Below are 22,446 nucleotides of genomic sequence, written 5' to 3'. Positions count from 1 at the left end.
GGATATGTAGCTGGTAGCATATCAAACATCCCGACTCGTTTGAAACAGCATCACCAGAGTGATGTCCACTAACATTGGGAATAACAATAACATTAGTTGGACAAGGAAAAAATGAGTTCCCTGCAAACCCAGCTCCACGCGACATTAAAGCTGCCACTTGCAAATAATTCTGACTGTGCCAAAGCAATAACGAGCGATATAGGTGTTTTTATAACAGCAGACATGCGACCGCTTTCTGTTGTTGAGAACACAGGGTTCAAACACACACTGAAAGTAATCAAACCCCGTTACAAAGTTTACTCTCATCTGCATTTCAGCCTTTAAGTCACACCAGCCCTTTAGAAACCTCTGTCCCTCGAGTGAGAGTGTTCTCCACAGCAGAGACATGTTAGTACCAGCAGGGCATCAAACCCTCTTGGCAAACAATGTGGACAAGTAAATATTTTTTTTTAAGAAAAGAAAAATTGAAAATACATATATTTAATAATGATAAGCATACAATACAATAATGGTGTAGTTTAAGTACAGTTTAATTGAATTGCTTCACCGGGATATTTATTTGACTATTTCTATTTATTTAGTTATTAGAGAGAATGTTTATTTTGTTATTTTTCTTATGTGAAATTTACTTTGGTAAATGACACAGCCATAATTAACCATGGTTGAATAAAAAAAAAAAAATCTGTTTAATGTTTTCTCTTCCTTGTAGGGGTGGGCGATAGGGTTGAGCCGAATACTCGGATGAAATGAGCATCCGGTACGGATAATGTACTTTTACGAGCACAAGTACCATCCACGTAAAATGTGTCAATATCTGTATTCGTGATGAATGAAAATCCTCATTGGATAGCTGTTTCCACATCATTCCTTGATAGGCCAGCCACACACAGAGCTCTTCCCCTACACAGAGCCTATAAAAAGTTCATTGCTGCTGGGCCAGCAGTGCCACGAAACACAATCAGCCACTCTGTCCACAGGGATACTAAGGTGTAACATTGTTATCTATGATGATATATTCTCAGCGGCCACTGGCCGAGTGCACCCAGCCCGGCTAGACGCACACGGAGCGAGCACTCCTCTCCACCAGCCGAGTGAGTGAGTGAGTGAGTGACAGCCAGGCGGCTCGCACGAGTTCCACTGGCCGAGTCAGAGTGCGCCATGCCCGGCTAGACGCCGACGTGCGAACGCTCGTCTCTCTCCCTCACTCACAAACACCTACACAACATAATTAACACTGTGTTTTACATTGTCCTAGAAATATAAAATACAGCACCCCCCTCAAAAACAAAAATCAGGTAGTAAAAAAGCCCTGTGATCAGTCACAAATACAAACATCACACTGTTTAAATGTAATTTTTAATAAGTAAAAAAAAATAAAAAATCAATAAAAAAAGAAAATGTTTAGTATGAAAACCTGCATTTTACTTTATACTTCTTAATACTGCATGTGTTGTATTCATAGATTCAGTGAAGTTTATTCATTGAAGTAAAAAAACTTGTTACTCTTGTGATCAAAAACATTGACCTGAAGCTCAATTCAAAGGCTGTTCTGTAAATAGTTTTCTAATAAACAATAAATATAGCAACTTTTGATCAACCCATATCCAATTTGGTTAGGCCCCGCCCACTTCTGAGTACGGATACAGATAATTTAGTTGGTTGAAGAGATACTGATAATAGTGTACTCGCTCATCCCTAGTGGGCGTTATATCAAATACACTTGATGTATCACGGCTTTTACCACGTGCAATCTATAAAATGACGCGACCATCAAGTATAAATTGTCAGCATGAATGTTTTAAGCCGTCAGCATGAAAGCTCTAGTTCCTTGTGTCTACTGTAGCAAAAACGTACCAAACCGTGAACTTAAAAACCGAGTTACGTACCGAACCGTGATTTTTGTTTATTTCGCAGTTTAGAGTTTTCTGAAAATTTCCTCAGATTTATTAATTCAGATGGGAATCGAGCAGCACAGGACATCATGGATGATGTTGTTTCACATTTGTTGCCCATTATATTACCAATGCATGTCATCCAGCTAGACATTTCAATTTAACAGCATATTTATTCATTTATTTACTGTACAGCCTACTGCATTGGACATGTCTCAGCACTTGTTATATCCTTATGGAATATAACACAATCTTTTCATGAACGTTGCTCTGACTCATCTATGCCCATCTGTGTCATACACATTGAGCTTCTTCTGAATCTGTACTGACCTGCTCGCTCCTGTGCTGATTGTTGTCAATTTTTGAAGCAGGCTAACTTTGCAGCCAGCAGAGCACCAGTACTCGCATCCTTAAACCTGTCCCCAATGCTGTTAACAAACTTGTCAATTAGCATATTCCAGGATGAAATTAGGACCTATTCTTCAGCTTTCCCGCATTGAAGGAGACCTCTTAAAAAGCGCACTCTGTTTGCCCCGAGCGTAACGTGGTGCAAAAGGTGAGCTGGAGGCATATTATAGGTTTGGGGTACTGATAATTACCACATAATATATTTTAATATATTAAGTTGTTACCGTGCACGCAGACTGTCAAGGTTCAACTTAAATTAACTTTGATATTCTCTTTGTATTTGCATATGTGTGACCGTGCCCTCATTCTTCAATCTGTGTGTACCTGTCACTTGGAAACTGTTGTGTGAGGGCGTGTGCATGTACCTCGGCTACCATCATAGATTGGATTCATTCTGTTGGAAATGCTGTAAGGTTATGTTTATGTTTGATTGTTTAACTGCTATAAATGGTGTTCCATGCACCACACATTAATGCTCTGGATGAGCCCTGCAGCCCTAGATAATAAACTAAAGATCCTCAGATCATTGACAGGTTTTTTCGTCAGTGAATCATTGTCGGAGTAAGAGAATAAGAAGAGAATAGAGAAATATCATTAAGTGCCAGAAGTTTAGGTATATTTCTATAATTTATGACAGATCAAAGCAATGTAAGGCTATAGTGTGCACAAGTAAGAAAATCTAAGTCTAAATCAGCAAGTGTGGAGTAAAACAAGCTTTGAACTGTGTCAAATATTCACCTGGCCTGATGTGAGCCTTCATTCTGTTTGGAAATTAATTGAGTCAGATTTAATTCAACAGATGTTGAAGGTTCTTTGCAGACTAAGTGACTCAAGAACTGGGAACATAAAATCACTTTAATAACAGATGTTTGTAAAACTGATGCTAATGGTAAATGGTCTGTATTAATATAGCGCTTTTCAAGTCTTGATGACCACTCAAAGCTTTACAGTACAGTTTTTGCCATTCACACATTAAGTACATCACTTTCTCTATGAGAAGGGGTAACTTTGGGGTTCAGTATCTTGCCCAAGGACACTTCGGCATGCACCCAAAACTGGTCATTGATTGGCAGAAGGCAGCATCGGGTTGAAATCTGGCTGCCATATATTAGGACACCTGACAACGAACTGGTTGTGTAGAGTTCCTGTTGCCCATTAGAGAAATCGGCTAAATAAAATCACAAACATTTTTTTTTAAATGGAAGACTTTACTAAACAATAAATTTGTCTATAATTTGCAAACAACATATTGATGAAATGTGTTCCTCTATTCCAGGGAGAGCCCAGAGTCCACCTTTGAGGTGTATCTAGAGGTAGCCCATCCAGGCTCACACAGCTCAGGTAAGTTTTATTAAGGCTTGAGCCTCAGCTAATCCTGAAACATATGCATATTTTAAACAAGTCTCAAAATACAGTCAAGGATTAGCTTATGTATCATGCCACATTTCAACTTTCAGTCTTTATGTACCATAAAAAACAATTGAACAATGATGTAAGTTGACAGTAGGTTTGTGTACCTGATGATCAGTGTTTGCCATTAAAAACCTTGTCTGTGAGGGTTAGGGGGGTTAGGGTTAGGCCGACCATTATAATAACTTTATTTGTATAGCACTTATCTAGACAAGGTTACAAAGTGCTTCACAAAATACATGGCAAAAAAAAAAGTTACAAATTAAAGACAAGACCTAAAATTTATAGAGAAACCCCACAGTTCCCACAATGAGCAAGCACCATCAAATATACACTTCTCTCTCACACACACGCACGCACGCACGCACACACACACACATCCAGACTCTTGAAGAAATCCAATCTTAGTTTTTTTTTTCAGGGCTGATACAGATTATTAGTAATTAAGTAAAATCCTATGTGCTGCACACAGTTCTATAATTAGGCATTTGCATAAAACACAAAAAGATGTGTAAAATATTAAACTGGTGGGACAACTGAGACTATGTAGGCCGATTTTATTTTGTTCACAGCAGCTATGATGACGTGTGAAACCTCATATTCTATATTTTATGCTACTATAAGCATATGTATAAATTAACCCCTTAGTCACCTCCAGTCACGCAGGTGCTGCTGGAGCACATTACCATGTGTTTGCATTACCCTGACTCACTGTGCAATGCTCTTATACAAATCAAACCAACAATGAAGATTTTAAATAATCTACCACTCTTAAATACTCCTAAATGGAGTCAGCATACAACTTCCAACCAATGGCCAAGCCACTCCACCAAGTAGTTGAACGCCATCTTACAAACAGGAAAGTAAGTTTAGCAATACTCAACAAGTCTTAACTCCAATAGTGATGTCCCTCAAGGGTCAAAACTGGGCTCTCTCTTGTTCAGCTTGTATATTAATGACTGGCATTTAGTCTGTCCATCAGTTAATATACAAACATATTTACATGACGTGTTTGTTTATGTACATGCAAAAAACATACCACAAAGGTATAATTTAACTAAATTTGGTTAGTTTCAAATCGTTTTCTCTTGCCTATATTATCTTAAACCTTTTAGAAGTCCTGGGCAATTTAGCAATTTTTTTATGTTTTAGATTTTTCCTTAAAAAATATTAATTCCTGTACAACATTGCCTATTGCCTACATTCACAATACATTTTTCACTTTGACATAGTATATCAGCATATTGGACCCAAAACTACACAAAAAACACGAGATCATTAAATAGAAAGTAGTATTTTTTATTTAAAAAACACAAACATGCTTAACATAGCATTTTTTTCAAAGGTCAAAATAAAAATACAGGTTGCAAATGGGAAGACTCAATTGTAAAGAAATTAAATGTAGCTGTTATCAGGGGTGTTTTTTTAATTTGCAGCCGTGAAACTATTCAGAAAAGCTCATGTGAACTCCCAAATAGTGCAAATGCAACATAAAAAGGTCACACTGAGACCTAGTAAAACTATGTAAAACTACTGAATTGACAATAGAAAAAAGTATGGCCACAGGCATTTTCAGGCCACAAACGTTTCAAAGTACTTCATAAAAGTTTATTACTCTCAGGGCCTGATCTACTAAAGGTTTATGCCTGTAAAAACGTTTGTAAACTTGATTTCACCCGCAACAAAACATGCAAGCTGATCTACTAACAGTGCGCACTGAGGATTGTGTGCAGAATAACATGCACTGTCTATTTAGTATGTTTGCCTTAATGAATATGCAATATCGGGCGTTTCCCGAGTGCAAAAAATATTAGGAGGCGTAGATGCAAATACTTTAATGTCGCACACGCAATGTGATTTACAAAGCCTGAACATAATTGCGGTGGTTGTGACTGCGTCTATATATTTAATACGTTTGAAAGCTAGGTGCTAATCAGCACAGCGTTGCACACAGATGGCTGCAGTTATTGTGATTAGGAAGAGAGGGTATGGAAGAAGACGGAGAGAATGTTTTTTTTCAGAAAGTGAACTGCACCTGCTGCTCAATATTGGTCAGAGACATCTCTTCCACCGGCCCCCCCAGTTTTATTATGATCAATTTTTTCATTTGTTTTTCTTATGTACTGCCATCTCCTCTTAATTTCATCGGTTGTTCTTTTTGTTTTACCCACAGCATTTTGTTTCTCGCGGATACTCTCTCATATCGCGTTTCTTTGAGTTATATTAATACTTCTTTGCTGTAGCTCAACAACATGTTTGTTTGCCTCTACCACTAACACCTCCAATTCTATAACATTAAATTCCGCTTTGTGCTTGCGGTCACTCTGCTCTCCGTAATGCTCTATGGCGGAAACCAGTAACTCTTGCAAAACACTCATTTAAATACTACTGCCTCTACCATGTTTGCACCTGTTATCATTTATGCAATTATTTTTACTAGATCACCCGCAAAACGCCCATCAACCAAAAGTGAAATCTCTTATAATGCACATGCAATTTAGCACTCTTTATTTGGGATCTTTGTAGATAATGCCCAAAGTGCTATATTTCTGGCTTTATATACCCAAACAAGTGCAAACATAACAAAGTTCAAACTGACACAAATTCAAACTACAACTATTTATGATCAAATCTAAAATGGCCGTGTTTTGTTTTTTTGTTTTTTTTCTTTTTAGCAATGCCACTTCTCAAAACAGTTTCCGACTACAGTGAGGCAGAGGGCTGAAAATCACAGGATTTACATTTTTATGGTGTGAGGTTTCTCTTTTTTTCCACTTGATGGCAGTATTGGCACATCTTCTAGTCTTTTGTGGCCTCTCACACTTCTAACTGTGGCGGTAGCAACAGGGAGATGGCCAGTGCTCCTGTTGGTGGGGACACCTGTCTCATTCACTCTACACAGTTAGCACACAAGCTTATCTGAGAAGTCCTTGTTTGTCATGTGCTGTACCTTTTGTGTTTTGCAGATTTCAGACTGCAGTATGTAGATATTTGTTGTGGCAATGTCCACAAAATGAAGGAACAGCGGTACAAGTGAGCTGTACTGCGGTGGGTTGAATGGTATCCAATTTGTTGGTCTGATGGGTCGACCCCACCCATTTGTTTGTTGAAGGCAATGTTGGAGGTCGGGGGGACAGGGGATGTTTTTCATTACCCAGTTTCCATTCACATCCTTCATTCTCCTTTTCACTGCCTCCGCACAAATTGCTGGATGGATTGTGGAGCACATTGACACCTCCTGCATGTCCATCCACTTCACAAAGACCAGAGGACCCGCACTGATCCACCTCAAAGTCATTGCAAAATTATTGGCGCCCCTGCTGATTCAGGATTGCAGCAGACGCACATTATATGCATGGTATCAATGTACCATGCTGTATTACACTTCCGCATGTCCTCCCTCCTCACTTCCTTGCTGACCTGTGCTCAATTTACACTTTGAACCATAAAAACACCAAAACTAATACTAAGTTATTAGGATCTGAACAGTACTGAAGTTTACTTTGTGTTTGTTTGATTTATAAGAGTTTATAAGGCACCTCTTTAATCACATTGAAAAAAAGTCCAACAGTTTGCACGCACGCAGTTCACCTACTACAGACAACACGAGACGTAACGTGACACGCACAGCCAAGACATCAGTGTATCAATAAATGCGTAATGTTTCCAAAGTCAATGAGTAATCATGTTAAACAATTGTGATAACAATATTGACTAAAATAGCTGTCATTATGATTTTTGCCATAATTGAGCAGCCCTACTTGAAATGACTGTGGCTGGAAACTGCAAAGAAAAGATGTGGTTGTGTTTCCAGTAGGGATGAGTGAGTACACCATTATCTGTATCTGTTCAAACAACTAAATTATCTGTATCTGTACTTTGAAGTGGGCGGGGCTTACACCGGAGTGGAGTGAGTGCATAATCGAACATATAGCAAACCCCATTAATATGATAAAATATATTATGTGGTAATTATCAGTACCCCAAACCTATAATATGCCTCAAGCTCACCATATGCACGACGTTAAGCTCGGGGCAAACCGAGTGTGGAACAGCTTACTTTTGATTTTCGCGCCCATGTTAACAGATTAGAGCTGGCCCACTGGCTGCAGAAGTGGTGCTGCTTTTGTAGAGATTTGAGATCTCGCCATTGTTTTCTGCGAGAACAGACCGAGAAAATGTTCTTTCAGCACAGTTTCAATGTTTAACTGTCGAATATGTCATAAGCATAAATGGTTTCAACACTTCCTGTAATCTACCCGTTTGAAAATATAGGCACTCCAGTGGTTTAGTTTGCAATTCAACCATTGACACACACATTCATTCAGTGCATCTATGGGCAGCACTTTTTCACAATCTTGCCCAAGGACACTTGGGCATGCAGATGGGAAGACTGCCGACCTTCTGTTTGGAGGATGACCACTCTACCCCTCAGCCACAGCCACCCCAATCCATTCCAAGGCTCCAGAGTCGCACAGTGCGACTAAAATCTGAGGAGTGCAATTAAATATTAGCGAGTGCTGGTGCAGCAGTGCCTATCAGTAGGCATCTGAGAAGTGCAGGAAGTTTGATAGATACAGTCCACAGGCTAAAGCAATTAATAGCAGAATCACGGAATTCATCGCTCTTGATGACCAGCCGTTTTCTGTGATAGAAGACAAGGATTTCGCCGGCTAATGGCACATTTCGAGCCCTGCTACACTCTGCCAAGTCGCTACTACTTTTCAGATCTGTCCCTGGCTGCCCTATATGATCGCCGCACACATTCATAGTCTGATCGATGCCGACGTAAGCTTATCCACGGACATATGGACCTCAAACACCAGTTTTTATCAGGCTTTCACATATATAGCCTTTATTTTTGAATGCACATTATTTTATCTGAATAACTGTTTTAATACATTGACAATGGAATATTAATTCATCCATATTTGCTTACTATATTTAGCAATTTTACCCTGAGCTGTGCATAAACTAGAGGCTATGAACTTGTTTTTAAGAAACGTGAAATTATTATTGGTATCGGCTATGTGAAGCATGTAATTATCGGTTATCGTTACCTGCCGGAAAAATCCATATCGTGCATCTCTAGACTTTGTGCAATTCCTCAACTTCAAGCTCAACCCATTTGTACTTTTTGCTGTTTCCTTTATTTTCCTCTGCTTGCTTCTGGGTGCAGATTGTCTTCAGTATGTCAGTGGACAATGCACAGTGGCGTTAAAAAAAAACTCCTTTTCACATTGAATCAGTAGATGGCGCTATGACCCTGACTCAATATTGACAAATGGAGCTGTTATGGAGTTATGACAACCTTGTCTCCTTTGGCGACGGATCAACCTTCGCTGCACCTCAATGTTTACATGGTCTGAGGAAAGGTCACAATTCTGACCATGGTCATATGACTTGTCTGAGCTCATTTGAGTTGTATATTGTAAAGCAGCCAGGAGCAGAGCATCAAAGTATAAAACATGTAACTTCCTTTCGCCAGCAGGTGGCGCTGTAATGAGTCAATATTTACATATGGATCTGTTCAGGGCAGGAATGTGATCGTGTGAAAGAGTTTTGAGGCTGATTGGACAATGCACAGAAGAGTGATAATAAATCCCTCTTTTTAGGCAAATCATCAAACTTAGATGCCACGCCACGGTCATACCAGCTGACGTACATTAAAACTTTGAGTTAGTTTTAATCTCCATGGAGTACAGATGACACTCAATGTTACAAACATATTGTTTGAGGGACATTGAACAAAATACACTGAAGTTACAGCAATTTTGTGTGTAATGGCGACACGTTGAAAATTTATGCTACACCACTAACATGGTGTTCGATGAAAACACAGTTTCGATAAGACTTCATCATCAATGTCTTGAGGCCCTTCTGGCAAAGTTTGACATGGTGGTGGTCAATGGACGAGGAGGAGTACCTCAAAAGTGTAAGACGTGAAAAAAAACAAGACATTTACTGTTGCCACCAGGGGGCGGTGTGATTTTAGGTCATGATTTCTGTGTAGATGTCATCACGCCGGGACTCTTGTTCTATCGTAAACAGTATTGTCCGGTCATAATACACGTGTGTACCAAATTTCGTGAAGATCGGTTAAACCAGATGGAATTGCGTTTTAAAAGGCGCTGTTAAGCCATTTTACCACGCCCATTTCAAATCTTTTAAGAATACGCAAATTTTCACCAGGCCTGACTCGATTAGTTTTCCGAAATAATCAAACGAAAAGCAATAGGGCCTTCGCACTGTGGGTGGAGGTTAAGATCCCCCGACGTGTGAAGTAATCTGTCCTATCGCTAAATTCTGCCGTGACACTCGTGCATAATGCTGTGTGATGGATGCACGCCAATGGAAGGATGAGGAGGAAAGGAGGATTCAGCGATCACAAAGATTTTTTGACCTATGACGATGACCAGCTGATATAGATTCTGAGTCCAGTATCACACAGATTGACCGACGGAACTGAACAATCCCAGTACAAACACAAGCATTTCAATTTAATTCTGTTAAATTTTATAGATTGGGGACATTACAGCTGCTCTGAATTTAATAATCCTGCAGTTTGGAGGATTAAAATACGAACAAGTGATAGAACAAGTTACCTCACATTCAGACAGTGTGAAGGGATTATACAGTGTGAAGCCTCCACCTTTCAATTGGATTTTTTTTTATTTCAGGCTCCATTCTCTCTATCGCACTTACTTTCACTCACTGTATTAACAGCAGCGCCTCTTTATTTTCTTTATTAATGACATCACTGCTGTCCCATAAAATCGCTTTTCACCTCCACCTCAGTAACATCACCTCGATGTCAGTGTCAGAAAGTTTCGCTTCTGCTTCTCATCGCTTGATGCCTTGACTCTGTCATGACTCACCGTGGAAACACATTGGTCAGCAGCATAATTTAATATTCATGAGGTGCTTTGCACTGACCATTTATGGTTGAATGTAGGTGTGTAAAGGGCAAAATATGAGGCAGATCCAAGTACAAAGTTTTCCAGGTGGACTGTGATTTATAAACTGAACATTGCGGCTTTTGTGCGCACGTACACTTTTAGTATGAATCCCATGCAGTGTTTTATAAATGAGGCCCCAGCACTCGACAGTATGAAGACCTGCATCTTCCGGTCTTGCGAAAACAATCAAAGCCCCGTTAGAACAGATGAATGGATTCAGAAAGTGAAACACTTGTGTGCTTTTACTTTGAAACGGGTTCAGGAAGTGTTGGAAATACGTATGTTTGTGACATAGACAGATACAATTGTGGGTCACCGCAGAATAAACAAAGAAAGTGATCTTTCACCTCAGTTTTAATGTATATCTGTTGAATTTATGTCACAAACATAAATGGTTGCAACACTCCCTGTTTAAAAGTAATGTGGTAACAAAAAGGTGTTTAATTGTGAAATATTTGCAGGAGCGGAAGATGCACAGCTTCATACTGTATAGTACTTGTGTTTATAGTACACAGACTACTTTTATACAAGGAAATAGTCATTTATATTAGAATGTAAAAGTGATCTTTGGTTTGAAAAGGGTGGTGACCACTGATGTAGAGTCACCAAAATCCCTTCACATATAAATGGTCTTTATGCAGATTTTGTATCGTGCTGGCTGATCGTGATAATAACGGCGGATCCTGTATCGTGTTGGCATCTGATAGTGGTGGTGGACCACGATCGAGGTGGCAGCTGATGGTGGATCCTGATAGCGGCAGTGGACAATGACTGTGGACTATAGTGGCATCCGATCTTGATGGTGGATCATGATCGTGGTGGCTGCTGACCATGGACTATGATTACAACAAGACTGCTTGATAAATAAAATTTGATTGATTGATTGATAATGGGCAGACTACAACCCTCGTTTTAGAAAAATATATTCATGCATAATTTTGAGGATTTAAAAAAAATATATATTAATAATAATTAATAACTAGGTCACCAAAACCAATACACACATAAATGGTGTCCTCCTGGTTAGACTACAAAATATGCTTAAAGGGGACATAGCATGCAAATTCCACTTTGTTAGTGCTTCTACAGGTTAATGTGGGTATCTGGCATGTCTACCAACCCAAAAACTCTGGGAAAAAAACACTCGCGCGTTTTGTTATGGTTCCTCTAAGTCAGAAACGTCATGCTTGAGCGACTCGATTGAGCTTCCTGGGTTTTGTGTCGTAACAAGGTACTGGAAGTCTCCCTACATGGTCTTGGCCCCCCCCCCGTCACGCCGGGTTTACACCGGAGGCTGCGAGGCAGCGCAGCGCCGTTCCCAAGCACGCAGCCGCCTGGCTGTTCACACAGGACGAGCATTTCTCCGCTGGTCAGCCCGCGATTCACTCACATGTGGCATTTGTCTGGATCGTTGGGACTGGGAGGCTGCAGCAGTTGCTCGGGCGCGACCGCTCGCTCTCCCATGCGTGAGCTGGAATTTGTGTCAGCGCCACACAGCCAGCAGTGTGGAGGACTTCCGCAGTGTTCAGCACTACTGTAACACTTCCGCAGTGTTCAGCACTACTGTACGCCGGGTTACAGTAGTTACGCCGGGTTAACACCGGACGCGGAAGCGCCGCTGCGAGGCAGCGCAGCGCCGTTCTCAAGCGCGCAGCCGCCTGGCTGTTCACACGGGACGAGCATTTCTCCGCTGGTCAGCCCCATAGACTGTATATATAAGGTCAGCCCGCGATTCTGCTTTCTCCGCTTCTTGTTGTACCCGTTGAATGTCGGGGTTCGGGGGTAAATGATGGTCTTCATAGCCCCCCCCCCCCCCCACCCCTCTCTTTCTCTCTCTGTCTGTCTGCTTGTGTGCTGGTAGTGGATGGGCAGAGGGGGACATTTCATTATGTGATTGGGAAAATTAAAACTCCAGGACAACAGAAGGGGAATACAAAGTATGGGATGCATATTTGATAATTTATATCATATAAAATATGTAATTTATATCATTTAAAATCATGAGGGGGGAGGGGGGGGCTGGCGCATTAGCATTTAAAGGAACAGGCACTCAAAACAGGTCACTCTGTGGAGGGCTGTTTTATACAGGGTAAAAAGGGTGCTGTTTTAAATGATCCTTGTGGTATTTTGACCAAAGTATGTTACAGACATTTCATTAAGACCCCAAGGAACCATATCAACTTGTGGTAAAATGGGCATGCTATGTCCCCTTTAAGAATCTACAATAGAATCAAAACCTTTCGAATCGGAATCGAATCGATTTGGGAAATCAGTGGCAATACCCAGCCCTAATATATAAGGAAAGAATGACCTCAGCAGACAGAACCCTCCAACATAGCAAGACCTTCACAAAACTTATAACTACTCCACAAAAAAGGGAAGGAGGGAAAAGGAAAAACAAAAAACATCAACATTATCTATTATGCTTTTTTATTCGTTGCACTGTATGTATGTATTCACTTTGTCTTATTTTTCAGGATTATCTGTCACATGGTTTTACTAATCATAAGTGAAAAACCCCAACATGCGTGAATGCCTTATTTTGTGCCATAGGTAGAGTTCATACAACATGACTGACAGGCAAATGGGGTCTGTTAGAATGCCCAAGCGGTCGGGGGGTCCAGAGAGGAAAAACACACGATACAGGTTCATTTCAGGCTTGAAGCTATTTTATTCACCCTGGTGCACAGGTGATACAGCATCGACACACATCCTCAGACTGACTGCCTTATATACAGATGGCTGTCAATTAATTCAGCCAGCACATACCATCTCCAAGAACCCCGCACATAACCCCCAGTTTAAATGTATAATAAATATTTACATAAAACCATTACCAAAATATACATATACAATTAATAAATATCTATCCACCAAACCATCCCGATTAAATACTATTACATATCATACAAAAGGAACTCTTCAAAAGTCCGCGACCTGCAGTAAATGATTAAACAAACAATAAATATATATTCCTTTCCTAATTACTGTGTGTGTGTTAATTTACTGTTCACCAATTTATCTAAGTATGCATATCAAGAGAAATGTTTTAATATAGGTAAACAAGTATTTAGTAACGGCGATCCCGTCGTTACAGGGTCCCACACTACACACCTTTTCAGCAGGATAAACCCCTGACTAGTATGTCTGGTCTACAAACAACATTTTATCATGAAAAACACGCGAGAAGTGACATATGTGAAGTTGTAGTAAGATGTTGTAGTACTTCATCTTTTTGGTATCTTGTATGTCACAGATGTTTTATTAGGACCTCAAGAAACAATGTCAAAATGTGGAAAAGGGGCATATTATATTTCATTTAAATTGCCAGGTAGTCCTGATTTGTCCACAGATGTTTCCCAGAGCATTACAGCCTGATAGTGAATTGAGGCTATATCAGGCTCGTTTATTAATGGTTAGAACTTCCAACCTGCTTGTCTAGATATGAATTTTGTATCTATTTGTCAAAGTTTAAATAAATGTGCTCCATTCTGTGCTGATCACTGCTACATAACCTTTTCATGTTTTTACAACAGGGCCAAAAGTGCGAAGGCAGTTCCCTGAGGTCTACACAGACCAGGTTTGAAAGAAGTTATTTTTCTTGCCCTCTTCACAACTATCTTTCCCTACTGTAGTTATTTCTATGTACACCAAAGCACTGTTGTTTGCAGTGTTTGATTTACACATATGGAAAACCTAAGCAACCTGGATGTGATTCCATTAAATTATATATATAATTTTTTCTTTGTTTGTCTTATCCATAACTTCAATCTACATCACAACAGTTATTACAATAGCTGATACCTGGGGCAGCTGTGGCTGAGGGGGAAGAGTGGTTGTCCTCTAACCAGAGGGTCCCAGTCTACCCCATTCCGCATGCCGAATGTCCTTTGCAGGATACTGAACTCCAAAATTGCCCCTTCTCATAAGTAAATGGTAAATGGTCTGTAAATATATATCGCTTTTCTAGTCTTGATGACCACTCAAAGCACTTTACAATACAGTTTCCATTATCTCATCACACACACTCATACAGTGCATCTATGGGCAGCACTTTTCTTTTTCTATGAGGGGTTAAGCATCTTGCCCAAGGACCCTTCCTCATGCAGATGGGGAAGACTGGGATCAAACGGTGACCTTCTGGTTGGAGGATGACCGAATGAATGTGTGTGTGAATAGGTGAATGGCAAAAGCTTTACTGTAAAGCCTCACACACACCATTTACCTTTCACCCTGTAAGTGTATGCCTCCACACCGGGGACAGCCAGTGGCCAGAGCCATTATGTTTTTGGATTGTTTCTGTCCCATTGTCGTGAATGCGATATCTCAAGAATGCCACCAGGGAATTTCTTCAAATTTTGTACAAATATTCACTTGGACTCAAGGATGAACTCAAGGTCATGGTAGCCTCACAAATTAGGCTCACATAGCACATTTTTGCCTACTGAAGCTGATATCTCACCTGATATATATACCTTTCACATTTGTCACAAACATTCACTTGAACCTGGATTGGATTTAGGTGCCTGGGGGTCAAGGATCAAGCTCACACTGACCTCACGTTTGTTTCTGTGAAATTGATATATCAAGACTGCCCATAAGGGATTTCATTAAATCTGACACAATTCACTTGGACTCATGCAGATTAGATTTCGGTGGTCAAAGGTCAATGTCATGGTGGCCTCAAAAACACGTTCTTGAAACACCGACTTGTGGGAATTTCTTCAACTTTACATCAGTTGTCACTTGGACTCAAAGATGAAATGATTACATGTCAGTGGTAAAAAGAAAAGGTCACAGTGACCTTATATGAATTTTGAAAAAAATCTTACATTAGTAATAAATACATTTAACTTCTTTCATCTGTATGTCACAGGAAACTCTTCAGACCTTGCCCAAGTTCTGCTTCCCCTTCAGCATGGACAGGTATGCACACACATACAAACACACACCCCATGACCATACAGCAAAACATTCAGGATTATACTGTCCAATATTGTAAGCCAAATTTTGTAAGACAGTTGGGTGTTAACCAATTTTACCATAACTGCAATTTCATAACATCACGTTTTCATAACTGTAAGAATTGTTAAAACTACAATATCTTACTATGGTGTCCTGCCTCTATTTCCACCAATGCTGGCCAAAAAACTCCACTGGAGAACATCACCGCGATAGGAGAAATCCTTGTTTACTTTCGGTTTCTGAGCAGCTGACATGCTGATACATGTCTTTAAAACTATAGTACTGAGACACTGCCAGTTTTATGTTTTTAATAGCATAGCATCGATGGGTGTTGATTTCTTCTAAGCTGAATGTTAAGTATTCCTGTGGGAAGAGCACGAGACAGCGCCACACAATTCCCAGTCTTGCAAATCAGTGGTCAGCTTTGGAACTGTAATGAGGCCTGTAATGTCGGAAAGTGTGTACCATTAAACAGCGTAGTTGCAAATTTCCCCATTGTGGGACTATTAAAGGATTATCTTATTGTGGCAATCGATGATGCCACCTGGATTAGCTAACAGCCCTCAGCTGCGCTGATTAATCTTCTGATAGGTGGAAGTTCTCTCTGAGCCACCTCCATGCCCACACTCTTATCTTATCTTAACACAATGAAAGAGAATTAAATCTTACGCAGGGAATAAATCCATTGTCCAGGCAGACGTCACGTTCTTTTTAAAATGTTTGTAAACAAACAGAAGGCAATGGCATATGATGGCGCCGACGACAGCTGCCGTGTCTCAAGCTCCCCCACAGCTCTGCTCTTTTTTCAGTTTTTTTGTTATTTATTCTGCATTGTGCACAATGACAACTTCTTCACATCAGGTCGACGGTGGAAAACACTTTTTCACCGCCACCAGCAAACAAAGGGGAATACCCATGGCGCTGTTTACCTGTTGCACCTGGAGCACGGAGGCGGCGAAGGAAATGAGGGTCACTGGCCGGCGTCCTAGTCCGGCTGAGGAAACGTGAGAACCGGCCTCCACTACCGACTATTCTTCTGGCTAATGTTCAGTCTCTGGGTAATAAGCTGGACCAACTTCGGAGCAGGATGGTTTTTCAACGGGACAATGAGTTTTGTAACGTTATGGTTTTCATGGAGACTTGGCTCGACCCCTCGATCCCGGACTCCACCATTGTTCTCGAGGGGTCTCTATTCACCGCCAGGACCGGACAATAAACTTAGGGAAGAGCAAGGGAGGAGGTGTCTGCTGCATGGTGAACAATCTGTGGTGCTCAGATGTTGAGATTATTTCTTCGGGCTGTTCTCCGAGCCTGGAGCACCTCATGATCAGATGCCGACCTTATTACATCCCGAGGGAGTTTACATCGGTCGTTTTAACAGCGGTGTAAATTCCGTCACATGCCGACAAAAATCAGGCCCTGGATGAGCTGCATGCGGTTATCGACAGGACAGAGACCTCATGGCCGGAGGCTGCGTTCATTGTGGCCGGGGATTTTAACAACGCCAAGATTAGGAAAGTCCTGCCAAGATACCTTCAACACATCAGCTGTCCTACGCGTGGTGACAACACACTCGAACATGTTTACACTCCCTTCCGGGATGCATATAAGGCCCTCCCTCGCCCCCCATTCGGCAAATCAGATCATGTCTCAGTTCTGCTGTTGCCTTCCTATAGGCAGAAACTCAAACGTGACAGACCGGTGACTCGGACCATTCAGCGTGGGTCTGACCAATCAGACCTGGCTCTACGGGACTGCTTCAGCACTACAGAGTGGTGTGTGTTCCAGGACAACAACATCAACATATACACAGACATGGTCATCTGCTACATCAGCAAATGCATCGATGACGTCGTACCGAGGATACTGTACGAACATTCCCAAACCAGAAGCCCTGGAATAATGGTAACGTCCATGCCAAACTTCAAGCACGGACCAATGCCTACAACTCAGGTGATCTGGAAGAGTACAGGAAGTCCAGGTACGCGCTCCCGAGTGCTATTAGCAGTGCAGGGACAAAGTGGAGTCTCACTACCAGGGCTCCAACATGAGGAACATGTGGGCTGGACTAAAAACCATCACAGACTGCAAAAGAAAGACCAGCAGTGCTGAGGTGGTGTCTGCATTTTTCCCAGATGAACTGAACACCTTTTATGCTCGCTTTGAGAGCAACTCCCCGGCTGTGGAGATACAAGAGGCCCAGGAGGACCGCTGCCCCCCTGTAATATCCAGGGCAGATGTGTGGAGATCACTTAAGTGGATTAACACACGCAAGGCACCTGGACCTGATGGCATCCCTAGCCAAGCTCTCAAGGTGTGTGCAGATCAGCTGACAGATTTGTTCACAGACATTTTCAACCTGTCACTGCTCCAGTGTGTAGTCCCTGCATGCTTCAAGGAGACCATCATTGTCCCTGTTCCTAAGAAAACGAAAACCCTCTGCCTGAACGACTACCGCCCAGTAACACTCACCTCCACCATCATGAAGTGTTTTGAGCGGTTAGTCAAATCCTTCATCACCTCCTCCCTCCCTGACTCACTGGACCCACTTCAGTTTGCCTACAGGCCAAATAGGTTGACTGCAGATGCCATCTCCCTCACCCTACACACTGCCCTCTCCCACCTGGACCAGATGGACACATATGTGAGAATGCTGTTCATTGACTACAGTTCAGCGTTCAATACCATCGTGCCCCTGAAGCTCGTTACCAAGCTCAGAGACTTTGGTCTCAACATCGCCCTCTGTGATTGGATCCTGAACTTCCTGACAGGCAGACCCCAGGCTGTGCCGTTAGGCAACACCACATCCTCCACCCTGACTCTAAACACCGGTGCCCCCCAGGGCTGCGTGCTCAGTCCTCTCCTGTACTCCCTGTTCAAGCATGACTGCGTGGCCACCCCCAGCTCCAACACCATCGTCATAGGCCTGATCACTGGCGACGATGAGATGGCCTACAGAGAGGAGGTCAGAGCCCTGACATCTTGGTGTCAGGACAACAACGTCCATCTCAACATCAGCAAAACGAAGGAGCTGATCGTGGACTACAGGAAGAGACAAGGAGTAGAACACGCCCCCCTCTCCATCAATGGGACTACGGTGGAGAGAGTCAGCAGCTTCAGGTTCCTCTGGGTTCACATCAGTGATGACCTGATCACCACACAGACTCCATCACGAAGACGGCAAGACAGCGGCTCTTCTTCCTCCGCAGGCTGAGAAGGCTCAATATGGATGCCAGGATTCTCTGCAACTTCTACAGGTGCACCATAGAGAGTATCCTGACTGGCTGCATCACAGCCTGGTATAGCAGCTGCACCGCCCTGAACCGTAAGGCTTTACAGAGGGTGGTGAAGTCTGCTCAGCACATCACGAGGACGGAGTTGCCATCCATGGAGGACCTCTACACCCAGCGGTGTAAAAAGAACAACCTGATCATTAAAGACCCATATCATGTCCATCAGCCATACACTGTTCAGCCTGCTGCCATCTGGCTGACGCTACCGCGGCATCCGGGCCCGCACCACCAGGCTCAGAGACAGTTTCATCCCCAAGGACATAAGACTTTTAAACTCTTCCAATTTGCCATAAAGTTCTCTAAACTCTGCACCTTACCATATTTGCCTTACCATATTGCACTACATTTTTTAGGTGTATATTTTTTTAATATATATATATATATATAGATAGATTTATTTTTATTCTCATTTTTTTGCTTGTGTAATATTTTGAGCATTGCTAGAAGAGAGCCTGTGACCCAAGCATTTCATTGGCAGCGACTGCTAAATGTAATTGGTGTGCACATGACAATAAACTCTTGAATCTTGAATCTCTGCTGTCTCTCTTGCCGTGGTAAAAAATCGTGAACTCTCCCCGGTGCCTAACTGAAAATAACTAAAACAATATGACACAATATTGTTTTTGGTGTATTATTATTTTTCTAAATACATAATCTAACAAGTTATGTTAAACAAAACTAAAAACTAAAAGAACAAATGTTAACTATTAGACACTTAAGAAAACAAATAGCTGTAACCCTCACTCAATGTTATTATTCTGATACCTTATTAAGCTAATTTATAGGTTTAAATGAATTATCTTCGAAATTTTGGGGTTCTTGAATTACATTTATTGAGGCCTATAAAAGGTCTTAAAAAGCATTAAATTTGACTGACACAACAGTGGTTTAAGCCAGAGACCAAACCAAAGTCAGAGTCAGATACGGTATTCACTGAAGGGTCTGCCAGAGAAATTATCATATTTTGACTGGCTGTATCAGGTGGTCGAAGGGACAAAAGTTACAAAATCTGAGAAAGCAGGCACGACTGATGGGCCAGGCGATTCTGCCTGGTACTCTGGGGTCATAGTCGCAGCTTGACATGGAGTGATAGCATGGAAAGCGTGGGTGAGCTTTGTGGGAAAAGACTCAAAGTCCGGCTGGAGTTTTGCTAATGCATTAGTCATCTCAGTGAGTTCTTTTGGCGACAACAGCTGTCTTATAGAGATGTCAACTCAGGGCTGTCGCCAACCCTCGTTATGTCTGGTTGGAGAACTGGGAATCAGGATGTCAGGCTTGCTACTGTTGACAAAATATTTTTCAGGGGTTCAAATCAATTAAGGAAGTCTTTGTCAATGAGAATTACAATCGAAAGGACACATTCACTAGGTGGATCACTGTCATGGGTCTAATCATCAACTGCATCAGGAACATTGTACTCAAAGTGTGACCTGAAGGAGCATATGTTTGGATCTAAAGAGAAGAGGATTTGAGATTCAAGTCTTTGTTTTTCTGATGTAATGTCGCTTGCAACTTATTGAAAAGTGCTGATGACATCAAGGTGATGTCAAAGGCCGTGTCAAGGAGTGCATCATATGTAAGTGCACCCTCAATCATCAGGGGAATATAGAATTTATGTGAAGCACCCTTTTCCTTAAGGTGACATAGGAATTGTTGGTTGGGTGGTGTAATCTGAGTGATGGTAGCGTCCTTGCTGGGTGACCTGTCATTTTAGTTTAGTTTCACCATTAAGACTTCATTCGGAGGAACTGATTTCTTACCCCCTTATTGTGATTTGTTTCACATGTCATTGGTTCACCCAGCTAAAGTCAGGCTCTTATATGGAATGACCTTGAATATGCATGACTTTTCAGCTTCCCTTATTGAAGACTTCAGGTGCTCTTGAGGTCATTGGCAGAAAATCTGCTTTGTTGTTATCGGGTTCAGTCATCTCTTTAATGAGGCACCTTATAGGTTCGAGGAATTTTGGGGTAAAGCCAGATGTTTTATACTTACCTCCGTTTTTGTTAGATTTATACTGAGAGTTTTTCAACTTTCTTTCAAAGAAAATAGCAAACAAGAATTTTAATGTGAAAGCATTTATTATTTCTGTCTGACTCTTAAGTTGTTCTGTGGACAACTGTATGAGACCTGTGTGCTTAACTATGTTTTTCTTCGCTTATTTAGCAAGGCTATGAGAAAGCTGAATTTATTTTGTTCTTATTTAACGTGCGTGATTATCATAGCCAACAGAGGGAGCCAACACAGTTGAACAGTTAAAAACCCACGCTACTGTGTCAAAATTGGAACCCCCCTGTTCAATTCAATTTTATTTGTATAGCGCCCAATCATAATATACATTATCTCAAGGCACTTTACATTGAAAGTCAAGACCTTAAAATGTTTTATAGAGAAACCCAACAGTTCCCACAATGAGTAAGCACTTTGGCGACTGTGGAGAGAAAAAAAACTCCCTCATTAACTGGAAGAAACGTCTAGCAGAACCAGACTCAATGTGGGGGGCCATCTGCCTCGACCTCGAGGTGGAACTCAAAATCAATGCAAATTGACCAGATCAAGGTGCAGTACAGAAAGTGAATTACCAAGGAAACATTTCACACAATGTTGGCTCTTAAAGGGAGAAAACTCTAAGGGCCTGATCTACTAATGGTGTGCACTGAGGATTGCGTGCAGAATAAGACGCGCTGTTCATTTAGTACGTTTGCCTTAATGAATATACAATAATGGGCGTTTCTACCCGAGTGCGCAAAATATTGGGAGGAGTAGATCCAAATACTTTAATTTAGCACAAGGAAGGAAAAAGTAGAACAAGATCATGAAAATATAACAGAGATTTCAATCAATCAATCAAATTTTATTTGTATAGCCCATATTCACAAATCACAATTTGCCTCATAGGGCTTTAACAAGGTGTGACATCCTCTGCCCTTAACCCTCAACAAGAGTAAGGACAAACTACTAAAAAAACCTTTTAAAAGGGTAAAAAGAACGTAGAAACCTCAGAGAGAGCCACATGTGAGGGATCCCTCTCCCAGGACGGACAGAAGTGCAATAGATGTCAAGTGTAAAGGAGAACATCAGCAAGATAAGAGTATTTGCAGCATTGATTAGAATAAATATTTTGAAGCATAACTGAAGGTCAATGAATTGATGGATTATTGTCAGTAATGGTCGAGTATCTGAGGAGAAATATTATATATCAAGCAGTCTTGTTGTTACCATGGTCAGCAGCCAGCACGATCATGATCCACCACCATTATCAGATGCCAACACGATACAGGATCTGCCATCATTATCACGATCAGCCAGCACGATACAGAATCCGCCATACAGGAACCACCATTACGATCACGATCTCTGATACGCGATCCACCATTATAATCCACGATGTGGCCGCAGCCGCGGCCCTGGATCTGCGGACGATAAGGCAAAGGGACTCCGGGGAAGAAGTGAAGTCAGTAACATGTATTGATGAGATATTAATTTCTTTGATGTGATAAGGATGGAGAAGAGGAAGGA

General features: G+C 41.5%; 1 protein-coding gene across 5 annotated transcripts in view; it reads left to right on the top strand.

Moving 5' to 3' along the window:
- Positions 1–22,446, top strand: part of dennd1a (DENN/MADD domain containing 1A) — a 72,261-nt gene that overhangs the window by 3,558 nt on the left and 46,257 nt on the right. For all 5 annotated transcript variants that reach the window (XM_034602743.1, XM_034602740.1, XM_034602741.1 and 2 more), the window contains exons 2-4: positions 3,577–3,641; positions 14,206–14,249; positions 15,546–15,595. In XM_034602743.1, coding sequence (XP_034458634.1) covers positions 3,577–3,641; positions 14,206–14,249; positions 15,546–15,595 — 159 coding nt within the window. The remainder of the gene's footprint in view (positions 1–3,576; positions 3,642–14,205; positions 14,250–15,545; positions 15,596–22,446) is intronic.

This window comes from Hippoglossus hippoglossus, chromosome 12, assembly GCF_009819705.1.
Source record: "Hippoglossus hippoglossus isolate fHipHip1 chromosome 12, fHipHip1.pri, whole genome shotgun sequence".
NCBI classification, from domain to species: Eukaryota; Metazoa; Chordata; class Actinopteri; order Pleuronectiformes; family Pleuronectidae; genus Hippoglossus; species Hippoglossus hippoglossus.
This window is presented reverse-complemented; position numbering and strand designations above follow the sequence as displayed.